We start from the raw sequence: 21492 nt of genomic DNA on the forward strand, positions 1-21492 counted from the left end.
TAATGATTTTTGGGGTATTCATTAATGTCTATGTGCAGATCATCCACTCTCCAGAGCTCCTGAAGTGCTGATGACACATTAGTGTACTGCTGATTGTTTATTAGAAAACTGATTAGTTACTGGATTAGTGTGTCAAAATATACTACCTTTCCTTGCCTGACAAACTTGCAAATTATTGTATTATTTTTATATACATACATATATATCTATCACAGAGGCATTAGAATCAATTTCAAGGCTGGGGTTTAACTTAGCCTGTATGAGATATTGCCATCTACTTGAACTTCATAGTTTTGTTATTTTGATGACTACAAAGACAAGCGCATTGGTTGCTGAGTAATAGGAGGCTTGGATCCTTGCCTAACCAAGCCAGACATGGCACAGCTGCAAAATAACCTACAAAATCAAGTGTGGCAACACCTGACTTCTAAGTGCTGGGCGAAATAAATGAAACATACTATATCAGAATGCCTAGGGAACCTATGTGAATCACAGAAAGACTATAAGGTGATCAAAAGAAGAGTCACTCATTAAAACCACTGGCCACGAGGCTGTGGCAGACCTCCTTACCCTTTCTGGATCTTGCCTGGGAGGCTAGAATCATAGAATGGTTTGCATTGGAATGGACCTTAAAGATTATCTAATTCCAAAACCCCCGCCATGGGCAGGGACACATTCCACTGCACCAGGTTGCTCAAAGCCCCATCCAGCCTGGCCTTCAACACCTCCAGGGAGGGGGCATCCTCATCTTCTCTGGGCAACCTGTGCCAGTGCCTCACCACCCTCATAGTAAAAAATTTCTTTCTTATATCCAACGTAAATCTACCCTCTTTCAGCTTGAAGCCATTGCCCCTTGTCCTGTCTCTACAAGTCCTTATAAAGAGTCCCTCTCCACCTTTCCTTCAGATCCCCTTAAGGTACTGGAAGGCTGCTCTAAAGTCTCCCTGGAGCCTTCTTTTCTCCAGGCTGGACAGCCCCAACTCTCCCAGCCCTTCCTCACAGGAGAGGTGCTCCAGGCCTCTGATCATTTTTGTGGCCCTCCTCCGGACCTGCTCCAACAGGTCCATGTCTTTCCTGTGCTGAAGGCTCCAGAGCTGGATGCAGGACTCCATGTGGGGTCTCACCAGAGCAGAGAAGAGGGGCAAAATCCCCTCCTTCGACCTGCTGGCCACCACATTCACTCAGCACCTTGCATTGCTCTTGAAACCACAGAGCAAGGCTTACAATATTCATTTAAAATGTGAGTTCCCATCCTATGTCCACAAGATTCTTCTGCCATGAGAGTGTTCTAACTTCCCAGCTACAGGCTGTTCTGGGACACTTCTGTACAGACACAGGAAAGAAGGATGCTAAAGAGAGAGCAGAAGAGAATAAATCTCTCGTTACAAGCATCCACCCTTTGGACAGGAGAGAAGTGGGTGCCAAGCATTTCTTCTGGTTGTGCTGTGCTGTCTGTGCTCTGCAGCCCTTGGGCAAAGTCAGAATAAGACCTTTGGCAAAACACCGAATTTCTGTGGCTTTCTCATGTACCTGGGTAACCTTCAAATAGTACCCAAGGTACCTAGCATTTTCTAGGTACTTGCAAAGGGTGTGGATTGTGTTTTCAAGACTATAGTGTTGGATATATAAGTACCTGGCTTACAGGCAGGGGCCTTCATTAAGGCCCTGACGACTCTTCTCATTGTGGTCCAGAGAAGTTACTGCCCTATACAAATTGATAGGAAAGGTGAAGATAATTGTGTCACAGCAGTCAACATAACTATCTTACAGTAGGTAGGAATGGAAGGAAAAACAGGAATATTTTTTCTTTTGAATTATGATGTACTCTTTCCCTCTGTCAACCATCCTTTCCCAGCTTGTCATAGCAAAATAACCACCGCAATGACCTGTGTCTATGAGACTGGTGAGCATGTGTGTGCATGTTTGTGTGTGCATGCTTCTATACTACAAGCCACATGTTTAATGTTGTGTTGGAAGTTTGAATAGTAGCCAAAACAGTCAGAAAGGAAAAAGAGTCCACCTCTCATGCAGCTACTCACAAAGTACCCATGGGGCTGAGCCAAAGCTAGGCTGTTAGACACACACCAAATTTTCAGTTAAGCCTCAAGTGTAGGTATGAGTACTGGCAATAACGATACCTATTAACTGAGAGACCACTTAATTTCCACTTAAGAGATCTGATGGCATTTGAGAGTAATTTAAACAGCCCTTGACACAGTATAGATCCAAAGAAGCAACTTAAAAGTTCTCACACAAGTAGATGTCATCAGTGAAAACTAGATCCATGTTATCTTTTTTTGCAATGTGTGTGTGCCCTCATTTCAATTGTAAGGACCAATGTTGTACTACAACCTTCAACCCCATCAAACGCAAGACTTCATTCTACCACCAGGTTTCCCCATGTGATTTGCTTGGATGGGGGCAGTAAACAAAATGGTTCTTCAGTTCACAAACGACATGAACATCAATGGGTTTTGGATTTTTCTAAGGTACTGGGTTTTCTGAGCATGGCTAGATAGCCTTCATTGTCACGTCACTCCGCTTGTTTGCTTCCCAGTGCTTTCAAAACATTAACATTGAGGAATACAGACAGGCTTGCTTTAATTACCAAGTTTATGCCAACCTCTGTGAAAGGCTTAAGGCGAAAAAAATGCTGAGGGTCTATTTCAGGAAAAAATATCTTAATTTGATGTTTGCAAAATAAAAGTTTTAAGATTTCATTGAAGACCTACGTTTAACACTAGATTTTAAATTCATTTGAAAGGGTTAAAAAAAAAACCCAAAACAGGACAAAACTGAGATGTCACTGCAGGTACAATATCTATATTCATTGTAAAATGAATGTTCCCCACATTTGCATTTCAGTAAGAAATAATGAAAACTACCTGGGTTATCTCAATCTGAAAGAATCTTTCCTCTAATTCTTTTCAGTTCACTTCTGAATATTGGATGTTTGCATAACCCTGATTCTGCAGGCAAGTCCCTTAACAATTCTTTAATTTTGCTGAAATGGATGAGACAGGGGGGGAAGAATTTAAGAAAATGAGGATGGCTAACAATTTTTGTTTTTCTCCTACCTTTTAATTTACTTAAGAGTTTTGTTCCCAGACCAGCAGCCATAGTGGAGACTTCAATAAGATAAGAATACACAAAACTTTACAGTGGTAAGGCTGACTTGATAGCTTGTGATGACATGAAAAGAAATCTCTCCTAACTGGACCTGCAGTCCAGGCAATGCGGCTAAAGCTCTGACTACAGATAACCTCACTTAGCATTGTTATCTGTAATGAAAAACAAATAGAGAAGTCTTCCACCATATATCCAAAGTTACCTAGGACCTACAAAGAAAGCACCTTCTCACAGAAAAAGCTTTTTAACCAATCACAGCCTTCTTTTTAAATAACAATTAATTCGATATATTTTAAAATACTGTCACCCTGTGTTCATAATTTTTAAAAACACCTTCTGAAAATAATATGCATACAAACACACATTTTGTGTTTGACATTGCCTGCTTCATCCATGCACACTGTAATTTGTCCAGATACCACTTACAAATATAGCTGCTTTACTGCATTAGAAATAGTGAGGTTGCTTTCACAATAGATGCAAGTTAACCGTCCAGCTGACTGCCCATTTTTATCTATGAAATTGAACTCAGTAATACATTTAAAATTATGCCTGTCATTTTTAAAATAACTTTGCTAGAATTAAAGTAATTTAGCACTATCCATGCATGGTCATTCTTGCTAGTAGTAAAATACTATTCAACGGAATTATGTACGTCACTACAAATATAGACTTTTTTGAGGTACAGAAACCGTATCTCAACAGACTTTTCCATTTTGTACTTTTTTGGTAAGCATACACTCAAAATCCATTTGTAAACAAACATTTAAAACCTAAATTGCATGATAAAGAGACAGAAATCTTGTTTGTGCTGTTTGTGGCTCTTGTTTGCTAGAATTTGTTGAGGTTTTTTCCTAAGCTTATTTAACACCAGTTCTCACATGTTGCCTGCTCTTGGAGATGAAATATCATGATGAGCTGCAGCTATCTCTTTTTCCTCCAGTAAAGAGGGTGGATCAATTTCTGGATAAGTTTTCTGCCCCTTCTCTCTCAAATGCAAACAGTCCTGCATGGGAGGCAAATCTGCCCTTTTGAACAGCTTGCAGGATCAGGGTGTATGTGTCCCGTTATCTGACTATCAGGGATGGGAAGGTCTGCAGCTCCAGTTTTAGCTTCGTGTGAAATTACTAGTCAGCTTACTGAAAATACTTCAACAGCTCTTCCAGAGAGAAGTTGGTACTACTGTCTCTTGAGTTTCAGGAAGACACTAAACAAAAATTTTACAAGAATGAAATTTTGCTATACATCATAAAGAAGCAGTTCAAAGAATACATATTTTTTTGTTGCTCTGCCTTGCACCTTTATGAATGGGCAGACACATTCTGGAATACTTAAATATTTCAGCATAAGCAGGGCAAAACAAACAAATCCCAGACCAGTGGTTAATTGTAGTACATACATCAAGTCCTTTCACAAATGAAATTGTGCTGTAGTCAAGACCATTATGGAAAAGGGGAAAAAAATTACTAAACCAAAGGGGAAAAGTAATGACTCTAAATGGGGTAAAATATCAGATCTATTGGAAACATGACAAAAACAGGAAGTTAAGGGAAAAAATTAAGTGGAGTCAACAAGGTTACACATAAGTAACACCTTAACATTAAAGAAATCTATTTTCCATTTTGACCCGGAAACCTCTTCCGTTAATTACTAAAATCTATTTACACAGCAACTAGATAAAATCAATCTGATTGTTCACACTATTTTTGGCTCTCTTTCTATGGGTTCTGAGCATTCAACAGACTGGCTCTAGAGGAGTCGATGTTTAGATGCTTTGAGTTTCCGTGTTTTGCCACCTACAACTGTGTCCTAGCCATGATTTCTGGTATACAAGTTCTTCTGTACTGCATACGCAGTTTTTGGTTCCTGGCTCTGTCCCCTTGCCCCCAGCAGAGACATGTATGGGGGACTTGCTTCCTTTCAACCATATATGGAGGCAAAGCATCTCTACTGGTATCTCTACTGAACTTGTTATGAGGGGTTCTGCCGGGCCCCATGGCTGAGCTCCCTTACATTAACCAGACCAAGAGCACAGTACAGCAGAAACAGAAAAGAAAGACAAATGGAGAAAAGTAGATGGACATACAGTCCTTGGATAAAAGGGGGAGATGCACACCTTCTTCTACACTTATTCTCATTCCTCCTGGGAACGTCAGGTACCTTTCTGAAGTCATAGCAACACATTATACATTGATACCAACACATTATTTTTCTTCCAAAGTGGGATTATTCCAGGTACAATGTCCATAAAATTTGTGCCTGCCAGTTCAGCAAAGGCACAGACACTAATGTGGAAGATTTGTATTCTGTCTTGGAGAACACCTCCCTTTAGGTAGGCAGAGTCTTGCACAACTGAAGGTAAAATCCACCTGGATCAGCTGTGCTATGGCTGGAGACGAGTGTAGAGAGAAGATTTCTGAGTCAAGTGTGTGCTTGGCTTGAATTTCAGTAAACAGAAACTGCAGAAATAACCAGAGTGTGTTTAATAAAATAACATCTTGACCAGGTGAGCTTTTTTTCTTATAACTTGGACAGCTGAACACGGTCTATTTATTATTATGATCTTACCAAACTTATGACAGAAGCCAGAGTTGCATTTTCTAAGCAGTGATTCTGAGAGTAAAAAAAGATGCATGTTTCTCCCCAATATTTAACCGGTTCCAAATTAGCTTTACACAAAGCTCCATCTACCTCAGCGTACAGACAGTAAGGAGCCATATTAATGTTCTTACAGCGTAGCCTGTCCCAATCTTGAACGTATTTTCCGCTGTGGTTCTCTGGCAGCAGCTAGTCATTTGATAAAAACAACCATGTTCTCATCAGAGGACAGAAAATTGCTCAGCGCTTGCAAGGCACGCAAAACCAAGCCTGGTTTAACCCTGATTTTAGCTACACCACTAACAGATTTTTCTGGAGGTCTGGCCTTGGCTTTCAAGGAAACCTCTGCCGTGTGCTGGTACGGACCACTGATGCTAGTGAATAGCAGTGATGCACATCCCGCCATAATCTCAGCTGGCAGAGGCTCTGGCCTCAAGTACTTACTTGAAGGGCTTTTCCCCAGTGTGTGTCCGGATGTGATTGTTGAGTGTTGTGGCACCAGCGAAGGCACGACCGCAGTAGCCGCACTTGAAAGGCCTGTCGCTGGAGTGCGTAACTACGTGGTTCCTCAGCTCTGAAGGCTGGGAGAAGGACTGGGAGCAGTGACCACACTGGTAGGGCCTGCAACGGGAAAGAGAAACACCATGCAATCAGTGCTTTCTATTGCCATGAACAGGAAACCGTATGGGCAGGAGCACCTGGTTTTCCAGCGATTTCCAAAAAGAACTGCCCGCGCAATTCTCTGGGGCTTTCTTTGGAGACATGTATCTAAAACTTCCTGACCTCTTTAGCAAATGTGAAATGCTTGTGCAGGAATTGACTGAGAGCCTACAGGAAGCATGTCACACGAAACAGAATTCATCAAGCTCGTGAGCCTGCACTACACATCATATGCCTGCCTCATTTCTTCCGAACTCAGTGTGGTATTCCTTAGTCACGAAAGAACTCCTCACACATCAGAGCTAAGAGACTGACGAAATCCCCTGTCTGTTGGTGCTAACTACAGTCTCCCCTACAAATATATGCCTGATTGTTATACCTGTATCCTAGATGTGCTCTGTGGCTGTTTGCAATTAAGTTCTTCATATTGCTTTGAAGGAATCTAGGTTTTTTGAGATCACCTTTTTCAGGGAGAGACATTGGAAAAGGTAACCACCATGTTACATTTACCTTTCTGTTTTCTTACTGCTGTTGAAAAATATTTGCATTTAATTATCACGTTTCTTCCATCCAGACTTAAAAAACTTTTTTTGTGATCTTGAAATGAAACACAGAACTTAGGTTTTCAACACTACAGTTTGTTAAAAAAAACATAATAAACAAAAAAACCTGACTGAGATGTTACTATTTCAGAATCATAATGAACAGACTGCAAACTTAGAAAGAAAAGGACATAAGACAGCAAGGTGAGACAGGACTGTTGAAATGCAGGCACCGTTACTAACTAAAATAAAATGTGAAGAAATAATGTCTATATATTTCTGCTTGGTAAAAGTGATTTAATATCAGCTTCCCACACAGGGTTTTTTTTTTACATTTGACTTAAGTTAGTGAGTCTCCTACAAGCTCATTGGACTTTTTGTTAAGAAAATTAAGAATTATTCTAGAGGGAGATTAATGATTTTTACCCCAGAGCATGTTTTAAGGCATAGCTTTTGAAGTCTGCATTTCTAGACCCAATGGCCAACACGAACTTAATTGCACTCTCCTTAATAAATGTATATGTTTAAATGGCTAGAAACCAAAACTAAAGGGAAGGAGACAATGGTGACCAAGCATGTACAATTCAATTAAGTGCAAAATAAAATGAACTATCTCATTTGTCAAGTGAACTGCTTAATTGTGGCTACTTGCATCACTGAACAAAAATACTATTATTTTACAGTGCTTCAGAGCACTGAACCCTGACTGTAGAATTTTTTAGCTTGATTAATAGCTCAGTATTTGTCAATAACTCAATAGCTTACAATTTTAATTACTTACATTTTAAAATCTAGCTGCTCTCCAACAAGTTTGAAAGAAATGTATGAAAGCTGTGGAAAGGTTTCTTAACCTAGATGACACAGCCCTTAAAAAAATTACATGAGTATATGTAAAATAATATTTAAAAAAGTACTGAATAACTGTTTCTCAGTAACATGCCCAGTCTTCTCCTTTCTTCAAGTGCACGGTTAATTTGCACAGAAAATATTTATCATACTTGACATGAAAATTCAAGTGCTGGTAAAACAGAGATGATTTGTGAATGCAGACTTATTTGTTTGGGTATTTTCAAATCAAACACTTTTAAGCAAAACCAGCACATTAAGATATTTTGTATCCAAGAAAAATTGATTTTTTTAATAGTGAAAGGGACCATTAACATCTATTCGCCTCTGGTTATCTATTTTTAACAGCTACCACAATAAATGATACAACACTACACAAAACCAATTAATCTTTTATTTTTTTAACAGTCAAAGTGATTAATTTCATACTGTGAAAAGTCACACCGTAACTAGTCTGCAAATATTCCAAATTCCAAACCAGTTATTAATAAACATTGTGATGCTAAATAAAATGTTTTTACCCCCTGCATTGGATCGAAACAGATTTCTTGTTTATGAAGGTCCTTGTGTTTACAAGGTCCTGTGCAGCCTGCTGTAGGTGACCCTGCTTCGGCAGGGGGGTTGGACTAGATGACCCACAGAGGTCCCTTCCAACCACTACCATTCTGTGATTCTGTGATTCTGTGAAGGATATTAATATATGAACTCAGAATACACTTCACTGGCTGACGCTCAAGAAAAAGAGTCCTGTAAAAAAATCACCTATTGTTAAATCACTTGGGAGAATTGTTAAAGAAGCTACCCTCCTCTTTGCAGGGGATGCGTTTCTCCAGTTATACACAGGCAATTCTGATTAATGCTAAAATGGGCAAAATAAGTAATTGTTTCAAGCTAGATACATGGTACACATTAAACAAAGCTCATTTTTAAAAGAAAGCCTATAAATGTATTATAATACTATAACAATTTAAAAGTGTTGTGTCTAATTTGCACAACTGTAGATTCAAAAATGCCACATTTTGACAAATTTTGGATACTACTGTTTTTTTCAGCAGCAAGAGAAGTCATTCAATAACTATAAAAGTTATCATTTTTTTCTCTGGTAACCATTTTACTGTGCTCAGAAATTTTTCTTGGCAGAAAATAAAATCAATATGCTGTTTTTTAAAAAAATGAAAGTGGCGCAGAAGGACTGAACATGAGCAATGCTCGGTTCAGCGAGTACATTGACACGGGCAGAGTGGGGCTCTCTTTGAAGTAGCAGTTACGTCTTCTGCCGTCACTATGGTCTGCACTGGGACAATGAATCAAGATGGTGAGCTTGTTATAGCAGAGGTTTGCAGACAGAAAGACCAGGGACACAGTGACAAAAATGGTGGTCTTCACAGGCTGCATTTTCAAAGATGTGCTGCTAGACTGAATGCAGTCCTAGCCCAGAAAAACTCATTTCCACTGGAATAATCGAGAACCTATTGTACCTTCCTGAGCTTCAAGGTATCTGTATGAATATAAGCCTAGCTGTGTCACAGCTCAGATATGTGTTGAAGCTCCAGAAAATTAATGTTCAAACATTATGGATGTCAGTCACTCCTATGTGAAAGCCTACATAAATAAAACACTCTTTTGCAGATGTACAGACATACTCACAAGCATGAAAGTAATCAGTTTGATGAAACAGGTGTACCAGGGCCTCAAAGTACATGCTGACTAACCGTTTTAGGTAGAAAAATTTTTTTTATTAAAATTTTTTCTCCAGCTGTCATGTACCAGAAACAACAGAGTTTTGAATGTCTTCATCACTGCAGTTTCTACAAAGGCCAGTTTCTTGTAGGCCCTTCCAGGTGCAAATCAAGCCTGATCAAAATCTTCTCCTATAGTATTTTTAAATTACATTTAAGAACAGCTGAACTGATGTATAGCAATGTGCAGATGAGAATAATGTGTTGATGGCCATCAAAAGCAGTTCTAATGTTTTTCATTAAACACCAAGCTACATATTTTTCTACTTCTCCGTCTTCCTGTCTGAGCTTAACGGAAGGAAATCTACTTACCTAGAAGCAAACTCTCTTATTAGAAAAATTACGTCGTGGTTGGTCACTAACCCCATGCACCATTGATCAGCTATATAGCTTTTATGTCACATAGAGTCCACCAACTTTTTCTAGACACCCTAAACTTGCTGTCCCTGACTTAATGGTGGCTCACTATAGCAACACAGGCCTTTTCAAGGGAAATTCAGAAATTAGTAACTGTGATGTAATAGTTACGAAGTTGTGTAGTTATTTAGATTTTAAGCTTTTCCAAGATTTTCAAGTTACATTTTCAAAATAAGACCAGTCAAGAATGCTTTTTGCTCCCTAATTTACACATTCTCTTGAAATATTTTGCTATTTGGTGATGTCTTTTCCCATTCTACAGTCTTCTCATTCTTGTAGCTGTTTTTTTCTGGGTGAAACTACATCATGTACAGGTCCAGTACAAAACCCATGTTCCCCTGTGAGGCTTATTGAACCTCACTGAAGCTCATACTTTGTGCAAGGGATAGGGATCCCTTAACATGCACAACGCGTGTTAAGGGATAACAATAGAAAAATCCATATCTTTGCACCTAGAATAGCTGCTGACAGACAACTGTACATTTAGATTGATTCTTTGTAGATTTTCATTTAGCAAAAGTGACGTAGCCTTTAATTACTTATCTTGTACTATTCCTCTGCTAGAACAATATTCTTTCCAACCCCTGACTCCCTAGTGTCTCCAGCCACTATAAACTTATTTTCTACATTGCAAATAATTCATGGTCTGAATTACTAGAATCCTGAAGCATCTTATAATTCTTTTCCACTAGATTTTCAAATTTTTTTCCTTTGGGATGAAAAGGCTTCTATTGAGGCCCCTTCAGAAATGAATTTGCTGTTTTCAAGGGACATGTGGAATCCAAGTGCAACCCTTAGAGGAGGAATCTGTTGTAATGGTGAGTTCCTCAATACCTGTAACTCTACCATTGAAACACTGTCAGATCAGAAACACAAAATAGCATATTGCTGTCCTTTTTTTCCATTAGAAAAAGCTAGAAAAGCACCAGCTGAAAGAAGAGAGACTGACATGCGGTTGAAAGCGCTTTTCCCCTTGTTGAGGACTAAGAAGAAGTAAAAAAATAATGTGATTGATGTCAGGGTCTCAAAGTGTGGAACACAGGCCTCCGCTGAACACAGGGCAGGATTTCACGGCATCACAGAGGGAAGGCTGTCACACCACAGCCTCTGCAAACAAAATGAAAAAATGAAAGCAGAGCAGGGCACTTTAAAATGGGGCCAGCATCAGCTTTCAGGGACAGGCCTTCATACAACACACAGCATTAAGACCACAGCTGCAGCCAAAAGACTTAGATCACTGTTGTCCTAATGGAAAGGTATTTTGGAGGAATGCCTTCTGCTAGCAAGTTGAACTAAGAGCCTGGAGAACGAAGTGACACATAAGGAGCTTACACACAGAAGCATCCCTAGCATCAGCGTGGCCGTGGCTAGGTTGCATTCACTGCCTCCAGACTCTGCATTCCCTGCTTCTTCGGTGTTCCCCTTGGGCAGCACGGCTGCTGCCCCAAGCACTTCAGGCACCACACAACAGCGGGGACAGCAGAGCTGGAGCCACTGGGAGCTCTGGGATCGTCTCTTGCAAATGTTTGTGGAGGAACCAGCAAAAGCAGAAAGCTAGTGCACTTGAAGCATTCCAATCTTCTGAAGCTGTCAGGGGGGAGGCACTGCTCTGTACACCCTTTTGTTGTTATTAACTATGAGTACTGGGAGTTTGCAAACCTTTGTGAAAAGATTATGCAAGAACAAGCATTAAATTCAGCATGATGTTTACTTTGAGCAACATTCCGTAGCCACTCTATGAACAGAAATAGACAACTCTTGCTTACAACATTTACTTTCTTTAGGTTTGTTATGGGATAGATTTAAATTAACTAATGGACCTGGGGAGAACATCAAGGTCAAAGCCATGGAACCTATAAAGAAAAAGATAAAGACAAAATGAGCTGAGCCATGATCTTGGAGAAAAGGATCTATTAAATTGGCAACTTCAAAATTCAAGCTCCTATTTATTAAAAAAAAACACCTCACAATTTAATATTGAGATGCTAGAGCAAAACCTGAGTACAACAATATCTTTTGACTAAACACAAATTGTGAGGGCCAGATAACATGCACAATCTATCAGCCATGGACACAATTACAGAGTGAGTTTTCCCTCAAATTACCATCTTAAGTACATGGCAATCAATGAGAACATATATCACACAGATGTACATATTATATATGAAAATGTGCCACAGACAGCTCTTAGGCACTGCAGCCACCTGCCTTCCCTCAACACCAATACATCGTGAATCTGGTGATCATAGTGAGAAAGAAGAAAGATGTCATTAAAAGAGACTGGATCATTATCACGTAAGTGGTTGCTGTTTAAAAAAAGAAAAAAATACGGCTCTAAAAATGGTTCACTGTGATCAAAGGCTTTTAGTTACCCCTTTCTGGAGCACCCACCAAATTAGATTATTGGGAATTTCTGCAGCAGTGGGAGGAAAAACACAAAACCAAAACCAACCAAACAAAAAAAATTTCAGAAGTTAAAACAGATTTGTGACTCTTGCTTCAAGAAATAGTTGCTCAAACTGCTGCTGTGTGGGCAAGGCTTAAAAAAAGTCCCAAAGGCTCAGAAAGTCCCAGAATTCAAATTTTGATGGATTCAAATCTTCGCCTCTCTCACCCACACCAGTCCCTATTACAATTAAGTATGAAGGGAAGCCCTACAAAATATAACAAACTAAAAAAATCTCAGTCGAAAGGGAGAAGTAAATTACAAGTAAACCAGTAAATAATTTAAAATTAATTTTAATTTAAATTAAAATCCTAGTCTTAGTCTAAAACTACAAGCACAATAGATTATTATTTGTCTGTTAAATAGTACCATTTTTTTCTCACCGCCTAACGAAATTAAGTATATTTTGGCCTTTTTTTATGTCTGCTCTCGTTCAGTTATTTTCTGCATCTAAGTGACTTTAAAGCAATTTCTTTTTTTGAATTTCTCAAGCACCAAGCGGTCTGCTTTTCTAAAATTTCAGTCTATGAATTGGACTCCTGTATAAATTCAAAGAAGTTTTCCCTGCACCTCGTGTTGTAGGTGATCAGCATTGTCTAAAAATAAATACAAAGCCAGAACAGATAGTCTAAAGTTATTTCCTAAAGAAAACGGCCCCTGCTGCTTCAGTCACATCAAAGATATAGTGGCTGGTGTGCTCACAAATTGCTGACAATAAATGGGGAGCTGTTTATCAGCCAGAGTGGTGCTGCAGATATCATTGAGAAAATACAAACCAGAGAGTTGCACTTGAGGATGGCAGGCAGATATTCTTTCACAAATCATACCATATTTTCTTGTCTCCAGGAAATTTTCTACAACATTTCAGGAATTTTTCATCTGGAGAAATGCAATATGTTTAAGAAACCAAAGACAACTCTTTCCCAACCACTGTATCACGAAATAGCTAATCTACTGGTACCTGCTAAAAGACAAAAGGCTGTCTGTGATGTAAGCTCAACCTGTAAAGATTTCTAAATGGGGATATGAGAATCCATATCCTAGGGCAGTTATGATTTGCAATAACTATTATTCCAGTAACTTCAAACACCAGATGAACTGCAGTGAGCTTAAACATCTTCATGTGACTGACGTCCCATGTAACTCTCCAAAGTAGACCTACTGGGAAATGGTTTTACAGCAGTTATGTTGATGGCACACCTCACAGGGACAAAGAAGGCGTTACAAAACCGGCCTCCACAAGCAGCCTGCACAACCTGTTTAGTGAAAACGTAGAGATGTAAGCCATTTTTCAGTACACAGGGAAAAGAAGAGCCACAGAACAGACCACTGCAGTATCTGGTATTTATGCAACAGATTGATCCTAAGTGTATCTTGCGATCTAATGTAGGTTTTATGCTCTCTATGACACAAGGGAAAGTTTCTTGAGAACAGGATTCACAAAACCCAACAAGCCAAAGAGGGAATCAACTAAATTACGAAGTATCAACATCAAGAAAAAAGTGTTAGCTATAATGTTTTGAATCTTCCTGAAAGCTTCTGGGATTCAACACTTACAACTCAGAGTCTTTACTTACCTCCTGTCCACCTCTATCCTCCCCAAATCTGCTGAGTCCTTTCTCTAATCATCTTTTGCTCTCTTTGCTCCTGGGGGACACAGCTTGTCTTCTGATCTAGATAATTTTCCTACTGTGCTGTAGCTTTTTTTCTGAGCTAAAAATGCTCTACTCTTTCTTGTTTAAGCTGTTCTGCATGGACAAATTAGGTAGGCACAGAAGAGACAAAACAGTAAGAAGTCACGAATAAGTAACCTTCTAATGAGGGTGTTCACCTCTAAGGGTGAAGAACTAAAATCCAGCTTGTGTTTCAGGTAATATTTAAAACAAGATACTTAGGAGAAAATAAAAATTCAGAAATTAAACCTCGAACCTCCAAAATGACAGACCTAATAGTAACTCTTCTCATTTTCTCATCTGGCAAAGTGAATATTTAACTATCCCTTAGAGTGCAGAACAGCCCCATTAGGAGACGCTCTTCTTGCATTAGCTGTTACCTGCAGTTTGGTTCTTCAGAAAGGAAGACACAGGTTCAAGTCAAGGAAAGGATGATATCTAGGTGTCACCCTTGGTTGGATGAATCACTGAAAAAGTATGTGGGGGAGCTTCACAACCTATCTCTTTTAAACTTCCTGACAGAGCATTTTATGCTTTACAGTATGCTGAGGATACTTTGATACTGGAAACAGAAAGGTCCAAGAATCTTAGTAGAGTGGACCTTTCAGGACTTCTGTTCTACACCACAGCATTTAATTTGGCATTTGTGTCCTACAGCTTCCTTAGCATGGCATTTATTTCTGCTAAGGCCAGCGTAAAATTCAGAAAATGTTGAAAGGGCTTGTTTGCATTCGCAAGATTATCAACTCTTTAAATTCTATGAAGATTTTCATGGAATCTACTTTGCCCCTAGCATGCTTGACATTTCTTCCTGGAAAACTGGGTTTATGCTCCACTATCTCCACACCCACAGAATCACACAAGCTTATGTGTACACGTAGGTACCCACGTACACAAAGAGACATAGACATGCATACAAACACACGCACAGACTCCCTGTTGGCTATTTTTTGGTAGTGTTTTAGTTAAATGTGATTCACAATTAAATTCTGCGTTTAGAACAACCTTCCAGGGATTCAGCTGTTTTGCTCAAACCTTCTTCACAGCTGAAGAAGAGACAAAATGTGGGCAGCCTTTTTTATTGAATTAATTTGATTTTCGTCTTTTGTCCTGTCAGCTATCAAAATTGTCAAATAAACCAGCTTTGATTCATAAATAATGGTTCCATTATATTTACTGTGCCACTGGTCAGAGTACCTGAAATTTTAATTCACTTGTTCAGCTAAATTTCATCCGCAGTTCACGGCCATAAAATTCTGTATTGACAAACTTTCAAACCAACTTTGACTCTGAGGTATCTAGTCAACATTTTTCTTCTGTGTGGATATTAGTTTATTGAATAAGTGGCATCTGTTTTCCTCCACATCACTAGTGGAGTAGGTATTTCCTTTTGACAGCTTTGCACGATTTATGGGTTTGCATGCTCTGAAGAAAAATAGTACTAAGCAAAAAATTCCAATTCATTACCTCTTAGTACTTAATTAAGTTCATACACATTGCACACTATAGGTGAACCCTGAAATGACTGTGACAGCCACTGAGCAGCAAGTTAGATTATCTTTGGAAGACAGAGAGACTTTTAATTATCTTGACCTCATTTTTCCATCTATGATATTCATAAATTTTCCTTCTATTTTGTTGCCTCCATCAGATGTACCAAACAATTCTGAAAACAAGATTATATCCTGTGCTATTTCCTTTTATGTGCACATTTAGGGACCAAATGTTTTTACAAATAGTGAAGTTAAGCAATGGTTTTTATCAGCTTACTTCACACAGCAGCAGATGAATTGCGTCATACAGACTCCTCCTAATAATGGTTTGGCTTGGGAAACGATAACGGCTTGATAAAAGAAGAAAGCAGTGGATCTGGCTGTCAGTAGATACAGAAATAAAGAGAGCCTGGGCTTTACCTGTCAGGGTTCTGCGTACACACATGCATCTGTAAGAGGATCCGCTGGGTGAAAGTCTTAAAGCATTGCCCACATTTCCAAAGATGCCAGTCACTGAACTCAGAATTTAGTTGGCTTGTTGAAGTTGGGCTTGCAAGAACGCGTTGGTTTTTGACACTGATCTGGTTAAATCCTGACTCGATGGACCCAGACTTATCCAGGAGAGAAAAATTTCTGCTACACGGAGTCTGTGGAAATACTATGGATCGTTGTGGAGTGGCAGGGGACAGTTTGCTACTTTTATTAAATGGCTGTAGGGTGTCTTGTCTGGACATGGCCTCCATTACAGTCGAAGGGACATTCACTGGGAGAAAACAAGAAAAGTAAATAAGATCCTTTTTACACTTTTTTAAAACTAACACAGTGTTGGGAGACACCAAAAAAATACCAACATCCATTTTCTTGACACTAAACAACTTTATTTTAACAATGCACAAAAATGGGTTTGAATGAGACAGTGATCTGAATGGGTGATGCTGATTCTGTGACATTGAAATGAAAACTCATGCAAAGGGGTGTCTGAGACTGGAAGGACTCAGAGAAGCCTGACTGCGATATACATTTATTGCACAATGGGTTTGTCACCTGAAAGACATTGCTGCTGTGCTTGTGATATCCTGGCTCTGCATGTTGCAGTCAGCATGTCCAATTGCTATATCACAGACAAGCATGAATTTTGAGAACATGGGAAAAAAAAATCCTTGCTCAGACACTCCTAGAGATACAATAAGGCTTAAATATCTACTGCAGCAATAGTTCCCTTATCCTCTTAAAGGGCAGCCACTAAGAATATTATATATTACATGTCACAAATAGTCACACAGCCAATACTATATAAAGCCAGTGACTTCACCATTACTTCTATGATTTAGGCAAATAGCAGTTAGATCACCATGAGACAAAGTAAAGTATAAGCAGAGATATCTTTGTGCATCAATTTCCCACCTACAAAAACAGGAAGAAAAAATGTTTCTAGTCCCATTAAGGTCTTATGAGCACCAATTAACTATGGCTTTTGGGGCACTCAGATATTTCAGCAACAAATGCAATATGCTGTTCTCAGAAAGAAGTGATTTAGTGTTGAATTTGGATGTTGCATGACAAGGAAGGGAGGAGGTCCAACACATTGCAGAAAGTTGAACAGCTGCCTCACTCCTTGAGTACCATCTAGATGATGCAGTGAATGAAGCAAGGGTCCTATGGAAAAATACGGTCAGCTAATGAAAGGTTGAACCACAATGCAAAAAGAAGCATGATTTAGGACACCTGGGCCCAGTACCTTCTCATGATTTCTAATTTTGGCACACTCAACCACATGAGATAGATAATATTTTAATTGAGATTTTTTAATTAAATATATTGTATGCATATGTCTATGTCTACATATGTTCACACATTTTGTTACTGAGAAAGTGTATATATATATATATTCACATATAGGCACATAGCACCTACTAAATAGATGATTAGAAACCAACTCTGTTTAGGCAAGTCATGATGATAGATTTCTAAAAGCAATAATGAGAATTAAATTTCATTAGTCAGCTGGAATCATCCAACATTATTTGATATACAATAAAAATGTAATACTAACTAATGTTTTAGTAATACCTTAAATAATGCCAGTTACTTCAGAGAGTTTTGTTCTAATATCTTCCATCAATAGTAATAACTATTATAACCTTATATGCCATTCATTTTACTTAAGCTGAGGTCCTTCCTAGGCTATTCTTTTCTGGAGTATCTGAGGACCTGATCTCTAAGTAGAGTTACACCCATGGGGCTGTCTATCACAAGTTTCCAGACATAAAATACGTCTTCTATGTCTCTTTTCAGCAGAAGGGGCAATTCGTATACTTTCATTTTGCGCCAACTTTCTCACACAAGAAAGAGTTCACTGGGAGTTTTCTTAATTATATTCATAAAAGTCCACAGAAGCAACAAGATCAGGATATTAAAGACATGAGGAACAGAGGAAGAGTTTGTACTCGGTAAAAATACTCTTGTGCGGAAGGTAAGCAGAAAGTCTACTCTGAGGGCCTAAGTGGCACTTAGGTCTTATACCAGCCTGCAGCTGGCTCCATGCTCAGAGACGGATTTCATCTACTCATGTCAGTCTCTCTGTTGATGAAGCTCTGGTTTCTCTCACAGCAAAATAACAAGTGACAATATTTAGAGATTTTAACCATAATGCTTTGTTTTCCAAATAAAGGTTTTGTAAGCTTTAGCTCATGAAAGAAAAAATAATATTTCTATATTGTACACTGCAGAGCATGAGTTTTATCAGCAAACATTACTGCCAGTAATTAAATTTCATTTAAACTTTTCTCAAGCCCAACAGATTTTAAAACTCAAGATTAAAAAGAATGTTTATTTTTGACATTTTAATGCCTGCTATCTTGCTGTTTTATTGCTACATGGTTCAGTATTTAAGTTGCCATGAGACACGAGTTCATCCTAGCATCGCTGTTGAAGCATCCAAGTACTTGACCAAAAAAAAAATCCTATATGTAATTGATTAAGTATGGCCAGCCACGGGGTTGCTTTAGACCGAAGTCAGTCAGGCATCCATTATCATTTTTTTCCACCACATAGACACACATAACTGTCAAAACGGAAAAGAAGTCTTTGATGCAAGCTCTAGTAAGTTCCACACATAGTGAAACTGAAGGGCTTGCTTGGATCACACATTCCCATTACAGACAGAGGTATCCACCACTAGGTTGCACTCGGTCTGTGTTATAGGTACCTTGCTTAGTTTTGTGACGATTCCTATGAAACTAAAAATCAAATATGGAAAAGGGCTAGAAGAATGGATGGAAATGAGGATGGCCAGAATGAAATGGAAGTTCATTATTATTTCAGGCTACTTACACTGAGTCTGTATTTAGAGAAGCTGGCTTTTTTATTTTAACCACAAGGATCTCATCTCTACAATGAGCCAGACAAAGCTTTACTTCACATACTCAATGGGAATAGAATGAAGAATCAGTAACAGAGGTCTTGTGGACCTGCAAGGCATTATTGTTTTGGCAGGACAGTCCCTGGTGGTAGGTCTGATAACAATAGAGAGGGCCAAGCAAATCTGTTAAGAATAGACTAGGAATGAAACATTTACAAGGAAGAGTGATTTTACACACTACCAAGCTATGTAGGGCTGCCACGATGGGAAATGTGCTATTTAATCGCACATACCTGCATATTTCCAAACACCTCTGTTTAGGTAAGAATACCATGATTTTGCACAGCTTAAGTGTATCAGCTTCAGGGTTTTATTTTGTACACGTCAAGCTTACCTTCATTTCATATGTTTTAAAATACTCTAGGAATATAGCCGATTAGGTATGAAACAGGAATTCTGGCTTACACGGGTACAAATGCAAAGAACAACTTACAATTTTCGTCTTGTGCAATGCACTGGAGAGGGATTCCAAAGAAAGATGTGTAGCTGTCATTGTACCACACTAACAACTCAGTGCCCCTGGGAATATCTATACAAGCCCGGTAGAATATATTTGACCTGATCAAGAGAAAAAGAAAAAAATGACAAATTTAGGAATAGAGCATTCTCCTCTTGTCATACACAATTTTACAGTAGATAGCCATTGTTTTGAAAGTATTTCTGCAGATAAATAAATTAATAATTTACAGGCTATTTTAAAATCAGATCTGTTATCAGGGAAGGACTTCATTACTGTAGCACAGGGTGACAAAGAACTTGCAGGCACTTTGTACCCAGCATATTTTAAACACTAAGATTTTACAAGCACCAGGATATTTTGATAAGACTGATATTTTCTTGCCATGGCCCTTTTAAAGTGATTTTAGAAGTGCTGCATTTTGCTAACACAAGTGGTGCACACAGTCCAGTAAGTTCAGCCATTTAAACATCTTTGTGTTTGTCATCTAAGCTGAATTTAACGTATTTTAAGCATAAATAGACAAAATTCTTTCGCATGAATAGGTGCTTTTAGCAAGAGGTTTGAAGTAGCATGACGTGGCCTTTCATCACAGCAATATACCACCAAAAAGAGACATCTTGGATTGTTGAGTAAAATAGACAGGGAAGTAAAAAAATGGGGTTAATCTGAACACACAACTACAAAAATCCTCCTGTGTAATGATGGAACATGAGGGTAATGTCAATGATCCTTAAGTAAGTATAAATTAGTGTTACCATAAACACGACGTTTTATCACATCTTTCTGTGGGAAGAGACTGTGGATATTCCTAGACCACTGAACTAGGAGTTGAGGGCAAAAAAAGGAAAAATCCTAGAGTCTCTACCATAAACCCAAGAGCCTTATCCTGATCTTGTACTGATGTAAATAGCTTCAGAGCGCTACTTCTACAGTTAACAGATTTACACAGGGGCAAACACTGTGTAAGATTATAATCAAGCACAAGATAAAATAAAAATGTTATCAGTTTGTAATGGCTTTTCCCTTGGGTTTCATGTGGAACTGAAAAACACACTCCTGTGAGATGGATAGAAATTCACTATATACAAGAAGAACACTTCACTCTCGCTGAAGGATTACATACCAAAATGATACAGTCAAACTACCAAGAAATGACCATTTTTTATACCAGCTTATGTAAGGCAGAAAAACATCTGTAGACCAAAAGAAAAAATGTTAGAGCTCAACCTGTTTTCTGAGTGAAGAATTGCTACAAACGTTAGCCTGAAGTTCAAGATAAAAGTGTTTAGGGTTGGTAGGCCTTAAATTTAGACTTTCTCTAAAGAATTGGCTGTAGCAATGCAATTTGTTCCTTGTATAACACTGCAGACATAAGGAGAATCCTTTACCACATTTTTCATGGCGGTGAGATATGCACTTGTCAACATATTTTGTCACCTCAAAGTGGCTCTTGGCAACAGGATCATAAAGATCAATAGAAAAGTGCAGATTCTCAATATTTTACTAGCAGCTGCAAAAATTTCATTTATCTTGTTATTTTCCTCGCTTACTGCCACCCTGTCTCAGGAGGGCACTGCTAGCTAAGCAGAAAGGTTTTCCTACCCTTCTATGAATATCTGACAAAAACTCTCCCCTTTGTGTCTTTCCCTGTCCTCCTCCTTCTCTCTTCTTCTCCCTCTCTTTCTTCCCTGAGCCATGCATTTCATTAATTCTTTCCACTGTTACATTAAAATGAAAATCTGAGCCACGCTATAAATTACCAGCATCTCCTAACTTGAGAAAAATTGAGTCTACTTTGTACTTCACCCTTGTAACATTTCATCTCTCAGTTTGGCTTCCCTTAACATAAACACAGCAGCCGGCAAATGAATGTGCTAAAACCAAATGACACACTTTGCCGCTGAAAGAGCAGAACTGTTTTTGAGCAATGGGTGGTCTGTGAGGCTTGGAGTAGGCAGGGAAAAAAAAGTGTAAGCATACACCGTCCCTTACAAGCGTGCAGAGCTTCCAAAACTCGCAGAAATCTCTGCATGCTGAAGTACATCAAAGGGATTTTTCCCTTTTCGGA

General features: G+C 38.8%; 1 protein-coding gene across 1 annotated transcript in view; it reads right to left on the reverse strand.

Annotated features, from left to right (window-relative positions):
- Positions 1 to 21492, reverse strand: part of PRDM6 (PR/SET domain 6) — a 72274-nt gene that overhangs the window by 1541 nt on the left and 49241 nt on the right. Inside the window, exons 4-6 of the mRNA XM_075411585.1 lie at positions 19398 to 19522; positions 15964 to 16306; positions 6172 to 6348 (exon numbers count right to left, since the gene is read on the reverse strand). Coding sequence (XP_075267700.1) covers positions 6172 to 6348; positions 15964 to 16306; positions 19398 to 19522 — 645 coding nt within the window. The remainder of the gene's footprint in view (positions 1 to 6171; positions 6349 to 15963; positions 16307 to 19397; positions 19523 to 21492) is intronic.

This window comes from Opisthocomus hoazin, chromosome Z (genome assembly GCF_030867145.1).
Source record: "Opisthocomus hoazin isolate bOpiHoa1 chromosome Z, bOpiHoa1.hap1, whole genome shotgun sequence".
Classification (NCBI taxonomy): Eukaryota; Metazoa; Chordata; class Aves; order Opisthocomiformes; family Opisthocomidae; genus Opisthocomus; species Opisthocomus hoazin.